General features: G+C 30.5%; 1 protein-coding gene and 1 non-coding gene across 2 annotated transcripts; both read right to left on the bottom strand.

Annotated features, from left to right (window-relative positions):
* Positions 1–333: 333 nt before the first annotated feature.
* On the bottom strand, positions 334–424 carry LOC131171673 (small nucleolar RNA snoR114). Its single transcript, XR_009142331.1, has one exon. It is a non-coding gene; the product is annotated as a small nucleolar RNA snoR114 (small nucleolar RNA).
* A 1,262-nt stretch (positions 425–1,686) lies between these two features.
* Positions 1,687–8,005, bottom strand: LOC110665174 (uncharacterized). The gene is made up of 9 exons (XM_021825188.2): positions 7,414–8,005; positions 6,204–6,389; positions 6,031–6,123; positions 4,856–5,038; positions 4,620–4,722; positions 4,340–4,525; positions 2,698–3,566; positions 2,157–2,587; positions 1,687–2,029 (listed from the first exon to the last, which is right to left on the bottom strand). The coding sequence occupies exons 1-9, from the start codon at positions 7,600–7,602 to the stop codon at positions 1,951–1,953; spliced, it is 2,319 nt and encodes a 772-aa protein (XP_021680880.2). The 5' UTR covers positions 7,603–8,005; the 3' UTR covers positions 1,687–1,950.
* Positions 8,006–16,696: the final 8,691 nt, after the last annotated feature.

Below are 16,696 nucleotides of genomic sequence, written 5' to 3'. Positions count from 1 at the left end.
TAATAATAAATAGAAACGTAAATTAATAAATAATTTTTATTATGAATTAATAATATTATAAATTAGTAAATAATAAATAATAGAAAAATATAATATAATAAAAATAATAGTGATATTTACTAATAACAACATAATGGAGACAAGTCAGTGAATATCTCAGTATAAAATTCATTATGTAGAATTAGTTTAGTTCATCATGTATTTTTTATATATATAAAATAAGAAATGAAATTAAAATAGGAAGCAAATTTTAATATTATAAAATTTAAAATTATATAATTTTATTTTTCAAAAAGTGAGAACAAAAAGTTTCATAATTAAAAAGTAAAAGTAGAGCTCAGATGCGCTTTGATATCGTCCGGTAAATCAGACGACAAGTGCCAGACCCAACCATCACCACGGAGGACAAGTTTCATCATGGCTCAAAGCATGCACCAGCCGGGAATCGAACCCGAGTCTGTACCGTGGCAGGGTACTATTCTACCACTAGACCACTAGTGATTAGTTGTTTATGCATTAATCCATGATTATTTTATTAAATTCTCTCTTTTAATTTTTTTTGCATAATTTAATTTTTAAACAAAAGAAAATATATATATATATATATATATATTTTTTTTTTTTTTTAATTAGATGGCAATAAAACATATTTTAAAATAAAGAAAACGTATTTTTTATGAAAAGAAAAAACAAATTAACTCGTAATTTTCACCACTTTCTACCATAATAGTTAAGGCATTCATAATGGAGGATGCACAGAGGACGGGACACATCTTTTAACAAAACTCCATTTAAAATGCGCATTTAATGGAACCCATACTCTTATCTACACTAACACCACTTTAATCACTTCTCCAGTGACTGTAGAAATTGCTATGCATATATAGCTTTATCTCTATCAAATACAAAAAAAAATATTTATATAATTTTTTAAGTAAAATAAAGGATGATTTTACCGAATACTAATATGTTTTTTTTAAAAAAAATTAAAATTATTTAACCATTTCCTTAATTTTTATGTAAAATATAAATACGATAAATAAAAATGAACGAAAATAATATTTTAGTTCTAGTTAATTTGATATTTGTATACCTCTAAAATGTTTTTCCATAACTCTAATTTTTTAGCAATCCAAAATTGTATATTCGCTATAAAAAACATAGTACATTCTTGTTTGGTTCAACTTTTTAAACTAAGAAAACTAATTTACAAAAGTTAGCAGTTGAAATCCTAAAAAAAAAATAGATTTTTCTTTTTCTTTTTTTTTTTTTTTTTAAATAGCTAAAGGTGTTAAAACTGTATAAAGTCAGAAATTCTAACTTTTTGGACCCATCACAAATGCAAATGTCCATGGCCGCTACGGCCTACGATCCACACATACCAAAAACCATATAAATCTATGCATGATAAGCCAATCACAATGTTCATAAAGTCTGACATTTTTCAGGCATTTTACTACCAGGCACATCTGTAAAAACAAGAATTCTTATCCAAACCCAATTCATTTTAAACCCAAGATACCACATGTATCGTGGGAACCATATGTAAAATAAGTACATCTTTTAGTTTATGATAGATCAGGTTTAGGTAAATTTATATCCTATAAAAACTGCACAAGACAAAGGTTCTTCTACTGTATGATGAACAGTATGGCACACTAAAGGGTAGCAAATAGCAATGCAAGATGGGAAATTCAGAGACAACTCTATTGGAGGTGAAGAGTAGCATTCAAATTTCTACAATGCGGTATTTGTATTTACTGCACAAATTCTTCTATTTGACAAGTTGAACATCCTAAAAACATTCAGATGGAAAAGCAAGAAACAACCAGTGCATTTATGTTAAAAAAAAAACACTTCAAGCAAAAGGAGAAGAAAACAAAATATAAGTCTACCTAGATCTATGAAGATGTTAGCATCTAAAACTTGCGCACATTTCCTGTGGTACTACTACATCCCCACTGCTCTCCCTTGGAAAAGAGGAGGAAAATCAACTTCATCCTTCAGACGATATGAATTCTGTGCAATCCTAAAATCCAAAATAATAGGTTAGTCAGGGCAGATTCCAAAATGAGAAAGTACTTGCAACATTAAAAATGGAAAACTGTTTCCTTCATTAAATATGAAACATTCCAGATGCCAGTACAGTCTATTACCTTTCTTGCTCATTTTCTAAAACTGGTTCAGACCCCTCTGCTGCCGTTTCTACTGGGATTGAAGCAGAGCCCCATGTACATGAAATGCCAGAATAAAGCGGGGTGATCCTTTCTGGCATGGACTCTTCATGCCGTTGAAGGCCCTCAGACCCAGAATCAATTCTTTCAGATAGGCGAGAGAAGCCATTGGCATTGAAAGAACCCCACACGGATGACTGAGATATCCGAATCTCTGATGGTACAGGCTTTCCATTCCCCAGATATGGGTATTCTGCCTCTGAAAGCTCATGGCCAGATTTAGAAGAATTTCTCTCTTGTGAAGTTGCAGCTAACCCATTATCATGAGTGTGCTTATGCAGCTCACCATTTCCTCCTGCAGTCTGGTTCTTCCCTCTTCCTGAAGGCAGCCTATCCCAATTTGAATGATAACTCTGCAAAAATTTTAGAAAAGTATGAAACCTAGGGGAAAAAGAAGTGCATGTCAAATTTTGAAACTTGGACAAAAAAAAATGCCAAAAAGAAACAATCTTTCAAATTATACCATGCTGGGAATGTATGTTCCTGTTCCTCGTCGTTTTCTCTTTTCTTCAGAATTGAAAGCAGCACTCAGTGGTGCTGGAGGGTTCAAAGAGTATCTTTGTTGTCTCGAAACACCATTTTTGTTCATTTGAGATTGAACATTCTGTTTCAATTGTAAGGATTGACGGACAGTTTCCCAAGGATTTTTATTATCAGACTGAGGTAACATGGGAGGAAAGAGTAGTATGGGAGCAGATACAGCATAGAAATGGCAATATTGACCAAATACTACACTCCTAAAGTGGTTTTCATAATCTCCATTGAGGTCCAATAAGGATTTGAAAGATTGAGAGTTCCCAGAAATGCTAGCAAAGTCTCTTTCCCCAATAGTAGGAGTTAGGTTCTCTGCTGAGGTGTTATTGACAAGAATTGCAATTGCTGAACCCAAAGCAGCTTTACCCTCGTGATTAGCACATGAACAGGTTGAATTGTTAACCACAAAATGGTTCTCTTTGGATTCTGACCTTAATGTGCAGCCAATCTCACCATCAGTCATTTTTCCATAGGATATCTTATTTTCAGAATTTCCATTTTCTCCACATGATGTCTCACAAAGTTGATCACTACTGTAATCAACAGTTGATTTCAGAAGCATACTACCTTCAGAGCTTTTATCAGAAAATGATGATGAGGATGAATTATCAGAATTTCCACTGCCAGATACTACACAAGACTTTTGAACATGACTCCAATAATTGCGCCCATGTCCGTCCAAAGTATTTTCAAAGAACTTGTTGAGCTCATTGATCATTTTCTCACTTGGTAATGAAAGAATCCGGCCAAGAATGCGAGCTCCATATTTGAAAGCACCCTGTATTCGATGGAAGCTAGCTGCAGAAAAACCATGGCATCATCATTGAAATGCGATAGCATATATATAGTAAAAAAAAAGGTGACATTTATTATGTACTCTTGAAGCAACTTTGGAAATCCAATAAGTAAATACATTGGAATTTAACTTTTTCTATACTGTCTTCCCTTAGGGTAAAAAAGATAATAAGCATGTACTGTTAGGAGCGAATAATGAAAAGAATCTGGAATCAGAAGCAAAAACAAGAAGAATGATTATGTAAAACTGTAGAACCCTAGGTTCTTGCACTTCAGTAAACCTAAGTTATAACCAACAAAAACCAAATACGGCCATAAAGCTGAATCCCTAAATTAGAGAACAAAAATATAAAATTGCGAAAAATCCAAAAGAAAAATATGGCTTGCAAGTTGGTCCTTTCCAGCAAAGCCCTGGATCACAATTAGGACTCAATGTTTTATTGTAGTGGTGAAGATGTTCATAATGAAAGCACCAGCAGCAGAAGAAATCACAGCCTATAAAGCAATACTGCTTTAAGCATTGGTATGGCACATTGATGAATGGAGGTGTCAAAATTGTAATTCTAGTAGTCTTGGTTTAACATAGGAAGAAGAAGCAGAAAAAAAAAGGGAAAGATTACTTTCAAAATTAGTGACTTTTGAAAGTCAAAAATATTTTCAATACAAGGAACAGGAAATCCATTTCCGAGTTCCAAGGGCATGAGTTAATAAAACCCCCTTTTCGACCAGAATATTATTTTAATAATATTATTATAAAACAAGAAAAAGCTCAAAACCTCTGTTGACACTGCGGCCCAAGTTGTTATTTTCTTTCAGAGAATCAACAACATTTAGATGCTTCAGGGGAAAAGGCCGTGAATTGATCTCAGGACTCCTTGATGGTATTGAGAACATATCCACACATTTTCTAAGAAATTCATCACTAAGCAACAATTCATCCTTCCCATTTTCAGGTGGCTCAGCTGCACAGAGAGAGAGAGAGAGAGAGAGAGGAGAGATCAATAAAAAATGCAACTATAAAGCCAGCTAACATCAAAACCACAAAGAATCTCTTACCGACAATGTTGGGAAGAGAAGATTTGCAAACTGGCCCATTTATACTAATACAATAATTATCCCAATCGAACTTGCTGAAGTAATCCAGGAATTTGTACAGAACCTACACCAATATGAAAACACATTTAGTGGCTCATGGGTGCATTTGCGCAGACAAAGCAATATTAAATTCATAGAACATAACATGCACACAAGGCACTATGAAACTCCTGGATGCATTAGTGCACAATACTTACTGCCAAAGGCCCACTTAAGGAAGTGTGAAATACATGGAGGATATACAAAACTAGTGTTTCCAAAGCATATGTTGAAATTAAACCATGATGGGCACCAAGAATACGACTCTCATAATAACACCAAGCTTTTATCAGAATGATGCTGCGTTTAAAGAGGTGATTTCTGCCAACAATCTGATCAACCTGTAACATAAGTTGCGTCAGAACTACCAAATTCCAGAAACAAAAATTTAATCAAATTTATATCCACAGAGAGATCTGAGATACAACAAAGCCATGGTGCTAGAAGGTATAAACTCAATTTGCAATTGGGAAACTATATATATATGCTCAAAAATACTCCGCCCTTAGATCAGTGACACGTGGACTCCAACAAGCTGAAGAGTCTGTCTACAGTGGGCAAATAATCCATATACAAAAGATAATGTATATGGGTAAGCACTTGTCGAAGACTATATAGCCCTACCAAACCAGAAGATACATGATGAACCACCCGGTAATGGCAGCCGATCAGGAGGGGAGCTGACCCTTCGGGACCACGATCAAGGGGAAACATGCTCCTCTATAGACGAAAAGCCATTAAATGCTAACAAGACACGCGCATTAATGAGCCAGGTAACAATAGTACGGTGAGCACAATAAATATCTCCTAGTCTGACATTGTAACTGCCATTGCAAGAATGGCAGGGTATCTCCTATACAGAATGAGAGACAATCCTATATAGCAAGCCGTTAAAGCTGAGCACCATAGTCCTATCCTATACCTTTAACCACTCTTGGCGCTCCCCAATTGGGCAAACTGTCAATATAAAAGACATCACCCCCTACAGGTAAAACATTTGAACACTCACACTCTTAACACACACATTCTATTTGCAGCCTATCCTTTTCTTACACGTCCACTAACTTAAGCATCAGAGTGCCAATGGGGAATACACCCCATTGGCCTTTTGACGATTTATTGCCTTGCAGAAGAAGTTATAACCTGAACCCGTTTAGACCCCAATCGTATACATCTTCATACCGCTCCAACAGCTCACCCCATACTCATGTATCCATCCCTATACTCTTAAATGTGTCATTCATCCGTGATATCCTTGGTATCGCCAATTATATATATATATATATATATATCATCCAGAATAATTCAGGTAAAAAAAAATCAGAAAACATACCTGTTCAAGATAACAGAGAGTAGAAAGCCCTCCTAACTGATTAAAGGATATATCTACCACAATATTTTGTACAATGCATTTTATAAGCTTAACCTGCCAGAAAAAAGCCCAGAATCAGCTAGAAAGAAAAGGAAACAGAGAGTAATGAACCTCAGCATCAGAGTAACAATAACCTCAGCATCAATGCAATGGACATCCTTCACTTCATATGGAGCATCCTTACTCCGCTCTTCTCGTCTCAGAACAGCATGAACATCAGTGACCAATGCATCCTCAACAGCTGGACTGCAAATGGCAGTCAAATCAATATCTCCATCTGGAAGATATGTCTTCAGTGGGACTGACCCATATGGGAAAACCTGTAAAGAATGAGAAGGACAACAATACTTTTAACTTTTAAGCAATTCATCAGTAAATCAAGCCGTAACCCCTCAGTATGGCTTGCTCCCTTATAGAATTTTAGAAACAATCGCACATATGATTACAATGGAACACACATTTGCTATTCCTGTCTTAATGTAACAAATCTTTCAGAAAATATCAATGTCAAGATTTTCATTCCATGAGTGCAGGGTCTATAATTCATTAATTTATGATAATGATGATTAATTTTCACAACCATTAACAAATTAGGAATATGTCAACAAATAATTGTAAATAAAATTAAGTCCCTATGATTTATGTTATAAACCACTGATAACAAAATCAAGACTGTAACGAATGCCTAATAAGGCCTAAAGTGGTAAGTTGTTTATGATATCGGCAACACCATATTAAGGGACACCTGTACTGAAATCAGATAAAACAGCACCACTAAATGGGCAGCTAACCTTATGCATAAAAAATGGTCTGCCCCAGCAATGACAATCAATTTAAGCAGTTAAATTAGTTTAATTGTCGCATTCCTTAACCAACTATTTTGCTCAGATTCTGCTGAAGTTTCTTATTTCTATATCTTGACTAAGTTCTTTTCTCATAAGCAGCAGTTTGGCAACCCCATTAAAATGCTGCAATCCTTTTTTAGTGATGACCGGTCTTTTAGGAACATGTCTTCGATTATTCATACTTTATTGATAATCATTCACTCATCAACCGCATAAATGCACAAAAGGCTTCTCATCTCTATACCATTCACTACCCAATAAGCAATATTAAACATTCGTCCTATAAAAACATTTTCACTTCTTTTTCTTCCTCTTTCCATGGGATTGCAACGAAAGCATAATTAACTGTCCAGAAATAAGACTACAAAGAAAATATCACATCTGTGAACCACAATGTAACAACAAAGAAACAACCTAAAAGCATTAATAAAAAAAAAAAAATCAGAGCAAATTAAAGAAATTAACTTTAAAAAAAAAAATAAAAGGGCATTACGAAAACCTCATATCCAAGGGAAGATTTAATGAGAGCCTGCACATACTCTATGACCTCCTTTCTCTTACAATCGGCTTCAACAGTTGGACGAATCCTATTAACTATCTTCCTTGCAGCTTCATCCGCTCTCTCCCAGTTCTCCTCCGGAATTTGAACCTCTCTTTTCAACACGACACCCACATCACCCATCACCATGACATTGAAAGGAACCGCAAATTACAATGAGAGAATAAGGAAGCCGGCCGGTAGATGAGACGAGGAAACGCGTCGTTAAATGGAGAGAGAAAGAAGGTGGGTTCTTTGCAGCACGGACTATTCGGTTGGGATCATCATGTGAATGAGAAAAACTTTGTTTCTTATGTAGTTTCTTATTGCTCTTTGCTTCTCTGATTTTGTTGTTATGCGAAGGAAAGCAAAGGAGGAGGAGGAGAAGGACAATGAGAAAGGGGAACGAGAAGGGACAAGGGAGGGAATGTTTTCCTTCCAAAAACCTCCCGAAAGACCCTTTCCTTCGTTCTTTCTTTCCTCTGTCTCTGACTTTTCTCTTGTTTTCTGTTTGTTTTTTTCCAATGGCGAGACGCGACGGATTGCAAGTGCAACAGAAAATTATTATTATTATTATTATTATTATGGAAAATATACTATTTGGCCCTGAATTTTACTGAATACTACATTTGATTTTTATATTTTTATAAATTAATTATTTAATTTTTCACTTATATCTTTATTAAAATAAAATATTTTTTTATTTAATATTATCATTAATTTAAATAAAAAATAAATATATTTTTTATTTAATTAAAAGAAATTTATTATTTTATTTTTAAATTTTGACTAATATTATAAATTAATTTTTATATTTTAAAAATTAATTAATTTAATATTATATTTAATAATTATTAAAAAATATAAAAATTAAATTATTTAATTTTTAAAATATAAAGATTAAATTTTAATACTGATAAAATTTAAAAATTAAATAATTAAGTTTCTTTAATTGAATAATAATATATTTGTAAATTCAATTAAAATAACAGCAATATTTAAAAGAATAAGTTTAAATTTCCTTATTTTTATTATCGCTATTATTAACAGGATAAGGTTGTATGACATCATCGGCCTAGTTCGCAGTCTTGAAGAGCCAGAGCTTCAAGCGGAACAGCACTACATGGACATTTGATCTGTCGTCAACGCTGTCGTTTTTTGAGTCTCTACTTTTCTCATATTTCTCATTTTTGTTTTCTTTAAAATAATAATTTACAAAGTTTTATTATGAATGCTAAAAAAAATAAATAAAAATATTTTATAAGTTACTAAAAAAACTCAAACTGCACGGAAAAAAAATAAAATAAATAAGTAAATATAAATTATTTTGATAAAAAGAAAATAAGAATCTCTAAGAGGAAGGTTAATGTATGTTTTTCTTTTTAATTATTGAGGGCTTATTAATTTTATATTTATCAATGACTTAAGATTTTAAATGATATACTACTTATGCTTTATTTGTTTCGCTAGAAATAATTTTTATATTTATATATGAAAATTATTGTTATAAAAAATATTTTTTAAAATTTTTTATAAAAATAATTTTTGTTATTTAATTATAATGTTAAATTGATAGTATATGTTTATATTATATATGTATAAATATTTTTATGTTTTAATAAAATTATTAAAATTTAAAAAATAAAAAATAATTTCTTTATTTAAAATGATGAAGTCATTTTTTTTAAAAATTATTTAATTTTCTTTTTAATTAGAAAAATATTTTTTATTAATTTATTTTTTATTATTTTAAATATTAAAAAATAAGAAAATATTTTATATGAAACAAACAATGTCTTAATTATAAATTTGTAAGTAATAATAGTATTGACTTAAAAATAAAATTATTTTTTAAAAATGTTAACATATTAATTAAATATAATCATGTATATATATAATTAATTAAGTCAAATCTATTAAACTTTTTTTGTAAGAGTGCCTAATTAAGAAAAATTAAGAGGCTAAAAAATGCTAAAAAAATGCACTAAAATTACCCTTTGTTTAGAGCCTCTAAGAGCTTTCAAGTAATTCTTATTCGAAAAATAACTTATATATAAAAAAATAATTTTTATAAAAATAATTTTTAATAAATTATTTTTCTTAAAAATATTTTTTTATTATTTAATTATTACATTAAATCAATAATATATATATATATAAAAGTATTTTTTATATTTAATAAGATTATTAAAATGTATAAAGTGACTTAATTTTTTTTAATTAAAAAAATATTTTTTATTAATTTATTTTTTGAGTATTTCAAATATTAGAAAATATGAAAAATATTTATAGAAAAATATTTTGTACAAAATAAATAGAGCCTAAAATTCACATTTTTTGTAAGATTGTTGATGGAAATAATTTATGATTCAACTTAACATTTAAAAAAATAGTTAAAAAAATAGAAATAAATTAGTGCTTTACTAACCTGGAAAGTACTTCCAAATTTTAAATTACTATAGAAGACCAAAAAAATTAGGAAAAAAATTATTAGGCACAATAAAATTTCCTTATTATTGTTATCACTATTATTAACAGGATAAGGTCGTATAACCGCATCAGCCTATTTCGCGGTCTTGAAGAGGCAGAGCTTCGAGCGGAACAACACTACACGGACGTTTGATCTGTCGTCCCTACCATGCAATGCTGTCGTTTTTTGAGTCTCCACTTTTCTCATATTTCTCATTTTTGTTTTCTTTAAAATAATAATTTACAAAGTTTTTGTTATGAAATCTAAAAAAAATAAATAAAAATATTTTATAAAATATAAATATTTTAAATCATATATATATATATATGGGACATGTGAGAAAAAAAAAAAAAACTCAAACTGCATGGGAAACAAAAAAATAAAATAAAATGTAAATATAAATTAATGTAATAAAAAGAAAATAAAAATCTCTAAGAGGAGGTCAGTGTATTTTTTTTATTATTGAGGCATAAAATTAATAATTTCTTAATAATTTTATAATTACCAATGACTTAAGATTTTAAATGATATTTTATGTATATTTCATTTGTTTAATGAAAAATAATTTATATTAAAAAAATATTATTATGAAAAATATTTTTTAAAAAATACTTTTATAAAAATATATTTGATTATTTGATTGTATTATTAAATTAATGGTATGTGTTTATGTTATATATGTATAAATATTTTTTTATTTAAATAAAGTTATCAAAACTTGAAAAATAAAAAATAATTTCCTCTTTTAAAAAGAAGAAGTCTTTTTTTTTAAATTACTTAATTTTTTTTAATTAGAAAAATATTTTCTGTTAATCTACTTTTTTGAGTATTCTAAATATTAGAAAGTATGATAAATATTTTATATGAAACAAATGGAGCCTTAGTTACAAATCTATAAGTAATAATAGTATTGGCTTAAAAATAAAATTATTTTTTAAAAAATGTTAACATATTAATTTAATGTAATCACATATATATATATATATATATTTAACTTGCATAATGCCCACATTATGCATGGATAATTTATAATTTTTATTTTTTAATTTAATTTTTAATTACATTCTAAATAAGATAAATTATTACTATTAAATTAATTTTCAACTAACATTTTTCTTTTACTTAATTTAGTTTGAATAAATTTTTAACTATTATAATAATAATAAATTTTCAATTAATTTATTGTGTAATTAATTAAAATACATATTTAATTTTTTTTATACATATATTAACAGTTGTTTTCATAATTACTTTGTTTAAAATGTAATAAAATTACTTTATGTCACGACTCAATTCCACGGGCTGGACTGGCACTAAGACCTAGGCCAATATAAAATCCTTGAGGCCCATAGTAAGTCTCTCCATTCACAAACCCATAATGTAACACCCCTCACCCGACTACAGTGTAGCCGAGCGAAGTGTGCTACATTCGGTGCCGAAGCACCCTATTTTATCTTACTTTACTATTTTAGTAATTTTGAATTCATTTAATTTAATATCAAGTTATTATTATTTTTATATCAATTATTTTTAGACGGAGAAACCAGCGGAGTTTTCTCTATTTTATTTTTATTTGGCGCATTTCATCATTCACCTGCTTGAAATTTTCAATAATATTTTACAATAAAAATCTCATTCATACTAATTATAATTATCTCATCAATTATTCTTATAACCATCTCATATTTCAAATCTCAATCATATATCTTAATTTCATATTCATTTTCATGCAGTTCCATTCATGCATAATTTATATATATAAATTCTCAAGTTTCATTAATTTACATGATTTACATACTGATTACATAAATTCATAATTTACATGATCTACAAATTAATTACAGTTTCATAATTGGTATTTCAATATACAATTCATAATTTACATTACAAATAATAACTAATTATAATGTACAAAATACATAATATGATCTATATGGGCCATATCTATATGCATTGCTGAGGATGTGACAACCTGGAACACTCTGCAGATTAGAACTCCAAAATCACTTTTTAGTATTCACTAGGCTTTAACTTTAGTACCTGCGCGAGGAAGCAAATCCATCGCGCTAAGCATTGCTGATTAGTGGTGCAATAATATGACAAGAAATAATGTATACAAATAAATATAATTGGAGCATATTTTCTATATTCAAGAATTTTATTGGGTTCATATGAAATTTGTCATACAATACATTTTTCGTCATTTATATTGCTCTCTAGAATCTCTTTTGTCATAAGTTTACAATAGTCATTTATATAATGTACAAATAAATCTAAATATTTAGTTTATATTTATTTTATTATGGAGAATGCATTTTTAATAATTACTTACGTTATGCTTATTTTGCTAGTCTTTCATTTACTCTCTTAATATTTTCTATGTGTTATGGATCATTTCGTAATAATTAAATTCTTAATACTAGTTTAATACCTTTCAGATTTTTCTCACTGATTTATTTAGTTTCTAATATTTTTAACTTATTTCAATAATTTTTTTTTCTCTACCCAGGTAACCTATGATAGGCTGACTAAACTGGATAACGGGTCGTTGACACTGGACACCGCGATGTCTCAGGCCGTTATACCATGGGACGCATAACATCAACCACGTATGCAGTTAATTTGGCTAAAAAGTCATGATAACACATAATCAGGCATAAAAGCCATGAGTGCAGGCATAAAGCCATGAATGCGAGCATAAAGCCATGAATGCGGGTATAAAGTCATGAGCATAGGCATAAAGCCATGAATACAGGCATGAAGCCTTTCACAGTACTACTAAAACAGTACCCTATTGGCATGCCAATCTATCCAATCTGACACACGTGTCTAGGCAATACATGGGCACATGTACCATTAAGAGTTTATATGTTTCATTATTTCATTATATTTTTCGTTTATATTTTTATTGCATTCTAATTTTGTTTATAATAGAAACATAATTTCCAAATTCACATTTCTAGGTAATTTATGCATTCATCATAATATTCATACTAATTACAATTCACATTCATTTAATCTCATGTACCATTCACATTTAAAACATCTTTCTTTTCTCTCTTGATGGGAACTTAAATCCCAAATGACACTTTTATCAAATTTATTCATTCAACAATCTATTCATACAAAGTACATTTCATACTTCAAGTTGTATTGCTAATATATTATGAACTCCATTGGTGTTGGGAGTATAAGTCTCAACAATCCATCTAGGTTAATTTCTTTTCATATTCAAATGGTATCACTCATGTTTTATTAGACCTACTAGTAATGGAAATACAAATCTTAATTATATATTCAGATAACTTAAATGTTCATTAAGTCATTTAGGTAAATTACTATTTTTATTCTAAGTAATCCATGAACATTTCATGGATTCCAAATTCCATACCTTAATTTCCTCTACCAATTTAGTTCTTACACTTTGTGTCTTCGTATTACTATTCACATTACTATTCTCTCAAATTGTTGACTTTTTAATACATAATAAATTTATTGAACCTAAGTTCACCAAGATACCACATTTTGCATTTTATTTTTGTTGGTATTGATTTCCAATACCATTTCAAAGCTTATCTTATGTCATTCAAAATTTTCAGATTTTATACCCTAGGTTTACTATTCCATCGGTTATTTGTATAGTAGGAATTTGACAAAATTGTCTTCATGAAAGTTGTTCCTTATTATGTCTAGTTACATTTCTTTTTTTGAATTACTCCATTTGGAGTTTTATAGCTCAAGTTATGATCATTTTTCCATAACTGACCGGATTGACCTGTACCCAGATTTTCTGGGCAATTTGGTTCTGCCAGATTTGGTGACCTAAGTTTGGTTGGCAATTTGACTAGGTTATGATCAGAATTTGAATTTTTGTTCCTCATGAAAGTTGTAGGGCTATATCTCATCTTTCTGTTCATAAAATTTCAGATCAATTGAACTTTTCTACACTGAGTTATGACCATTTGAACAAATACTATTCATTTGGTCATTTTCCAGGGACAGCATGTTGGTCACCCGGATTAGGGTAATTTTTAGGTCAACTTGGTTTGGTTTTCTGGGCAGGGTTTCTTCACCAAAGTTGTGCCATTATGTGTCTAGTTTCATGTCCAATTGGCCTTGCACCAATTGAACCTATACAACTCCAGTTATAGCTACCCAAACCTACTAGACTCACACCCAGTCCTGCAGGTCACCAAGGGCAGCATGCCTAAGCTCAACTCCATTATCTTTACTCACTTCAATTACTCCTTACACACATTCAAATGGTCACTAATTGACCATTACAATATTAATATACCATTACATAAGCAAAACTCTAATTTTTCACAAACTCTAATTTCCAAAGTGTCCATTTTATGCTATCCACGCCATCTAACACATCCAACACACATGATTCAACATCTAACTCAAGTTTTCTCATCACAAACCACTTTTAAACAATTCAATTCATACAAATCAACAAATCTCATCCTTCTCCCATGGCTGCCAATTCTCATGCATACTTCAATATAATTATTTTGTTCAATTCTATAACAAATTCTCATTTAATTTATTTCCCTAACAAAGATTAAAAAGATAGGGAAGTAAGTATAGGCACTAACCTTGATTTAGCTAATTTCCAAAGCTTGAGAACTCTTCTTTTTCTCTTTCTTTTTGCTGCCCAAGACTTGCTCTAAGTGTAAGGGTAAATATTTGTGAAGGGAAGCTAGGGTTTTGGGGTGATTTGGGTGGGTTAGCTCAAGCTTGATCAAGCTTCCATGGAGTTTTCTTTCCTCTCTCTCTCTCTCTCTCTACATTTTTGGTTGCCCAAAGGTTGAAGATGCAGATTATTTGTCAATTTTTGTCTAATTTATCTCCTTTTAATTGGCTTGTTGATTTGTGATTGGTGTAGACCTAACTAATGACATCATGTGATGTCATATTTCCTATTTTCTTTCATTTTTCTTTCCTTTTCTTTTCTACTCATTTCCAATTCAATTTTTAGCAATATTTATTCATATTTTAGATCATAATAATTATTTACGTAACTGGACAAGTCGGTCAAAAATCATCTCCGAAGACGAAATGACCAAAATGCCCTCTGTTTGGCTTATTAAGCCAAAATCGTCTATACCAATCGAAAAATTTTTCTAAACCTTTTCTTAGCATTCTAATGCCATTGAAACCTCAATGACTCTTCTCTGGAGTCTCAAAAATTATTTCATGAATTTTATCCTGGGTTTAGGGCTTCTAGTTGTGAAGACCGCAACTTCCCACTGGGTTACCCATCGCTAGGGCACCGGCTCATTTAACTTGGTTGTATTTTATTTCTTAAATTTTTTCTAAATTTTTCTTATTATTATTTGAGTTATTTATGATTCCTCACTCTAGTCTAAATATTTTTCTAGAGGTTCTAGTTGTCCGAACCGACACCGGTCACCGAAATAGTAGAATGTGCAGAATTGCTACAGTGAGGGTGTTACACATAATCATGACCAAAATCGAGGCCCAAAATGCAAACAAAAATAAAATAAAATGTTATAAATTTATTTTGGGTCAACTCAACCCGATTTCTATCAGGAAACCAAAATTAGAGAAGTCTAGCTCAACCATGATACCCATCATGTACAAACTATTTAATATCATAATTTTTTTTTTCATTAATTAATATAATAAATACACAAACTAATGTCACAGTGAAGCTCTAGTTATTAAACAAACAAATAAATAAATAAATAAACACAAAAACTATCAAACTAAGAAGCACAACTTGTGAAGGAAAATGTAAGTTAGACTCCAAGAAATAAACTAGCTCATCTTACAACTTGAAAAAAATATTTGAACAGGAATGAGCGTTCGACTCAGAGAGTTTAAATATTGATTATAAGTACAATTTTTATAATTATTTAAAACTAGTACAATTCTATCATGAAATGCACATCCATCACATATAATAATAATTCATCAAATATTCATACGAGAAGTTAATTTGGAGCTACTTACACATTCAATGTATTACACCAATACATATATGGGAGCTGATCCCCTATACAGCTCTCTTAATCTAATACCTGCCAGCGATGTCAACTCAAGCCGGACTTTCTCTTAATAATCTAAGTGTGGGGGTCAACGAGATAAACTCAAAGTCGTACTTACCCCGACTTATCAATATATATAAGGATCGGGTCCTAGTGAGTCAAGCTCCAGCCGCGACTACTTGTCCTACCCATATCCATATCCATACCATACTTATGCCAACACACATACACAAAGCTCCAAATTATCCTCAGGGCGGCAATCATAAATAAACAACAATAATTAAATATGCAGCAATCAAAATGCCCCAACATATTAACTATTTAGGTGCATAATAAATTATTAATAGAATGCATGAGCATACCAGATATATAATTAATATTGAAATTATAAAAATAATCAATATCCAACTCACAGACTGGTCGACTTGACTGCAGCTGGTCCAGCCGAAAGGAGAAGACAGCTAGCACCGATCACTTAAACATACATCTTTATCAAAAGACTAACAAAATTAACCTATTAATTTAGTTAAAGAACCATGAATAATTCCCAAGGTCATGCCAAAATTTCGGCAGAATCTCTCCTATAACTGAACCTTACTCCCCTGCAAGAAAAATGCAACAATAGCAACAAAAAGGGCCTTAGGCCCACAACATTAACTATAATGCTCATCTGTGGCCTACAAGGATCATAATCTAGGTCCAAACCTTCAAACTCTAGCTCAGATCCCTAACTCCTCTATAGTCTAAATAATTATTT

This window comes from Hevea brasiliensis, chromosome 12 (assembly GCF_030052815.1).
Source record: "Hevea brasiliensis isolate MT/VB/25A 57/8 chromosome 12, ASM3005281v1, whole genome shotgun sequence".
Classification (NCBI taxonomy): domain Eukaryota; kingdom Viridiplantae; phylum Streptophyta; class Magnoliopsida; order Malpighiales; family Euphorbiaceae; genus Hevea; species Hevea brasiliensis.
Note: the sequence above shows the minus strand (reverse complement) of the source record. Positions and strands in the feature narration are given on the sequence as shown.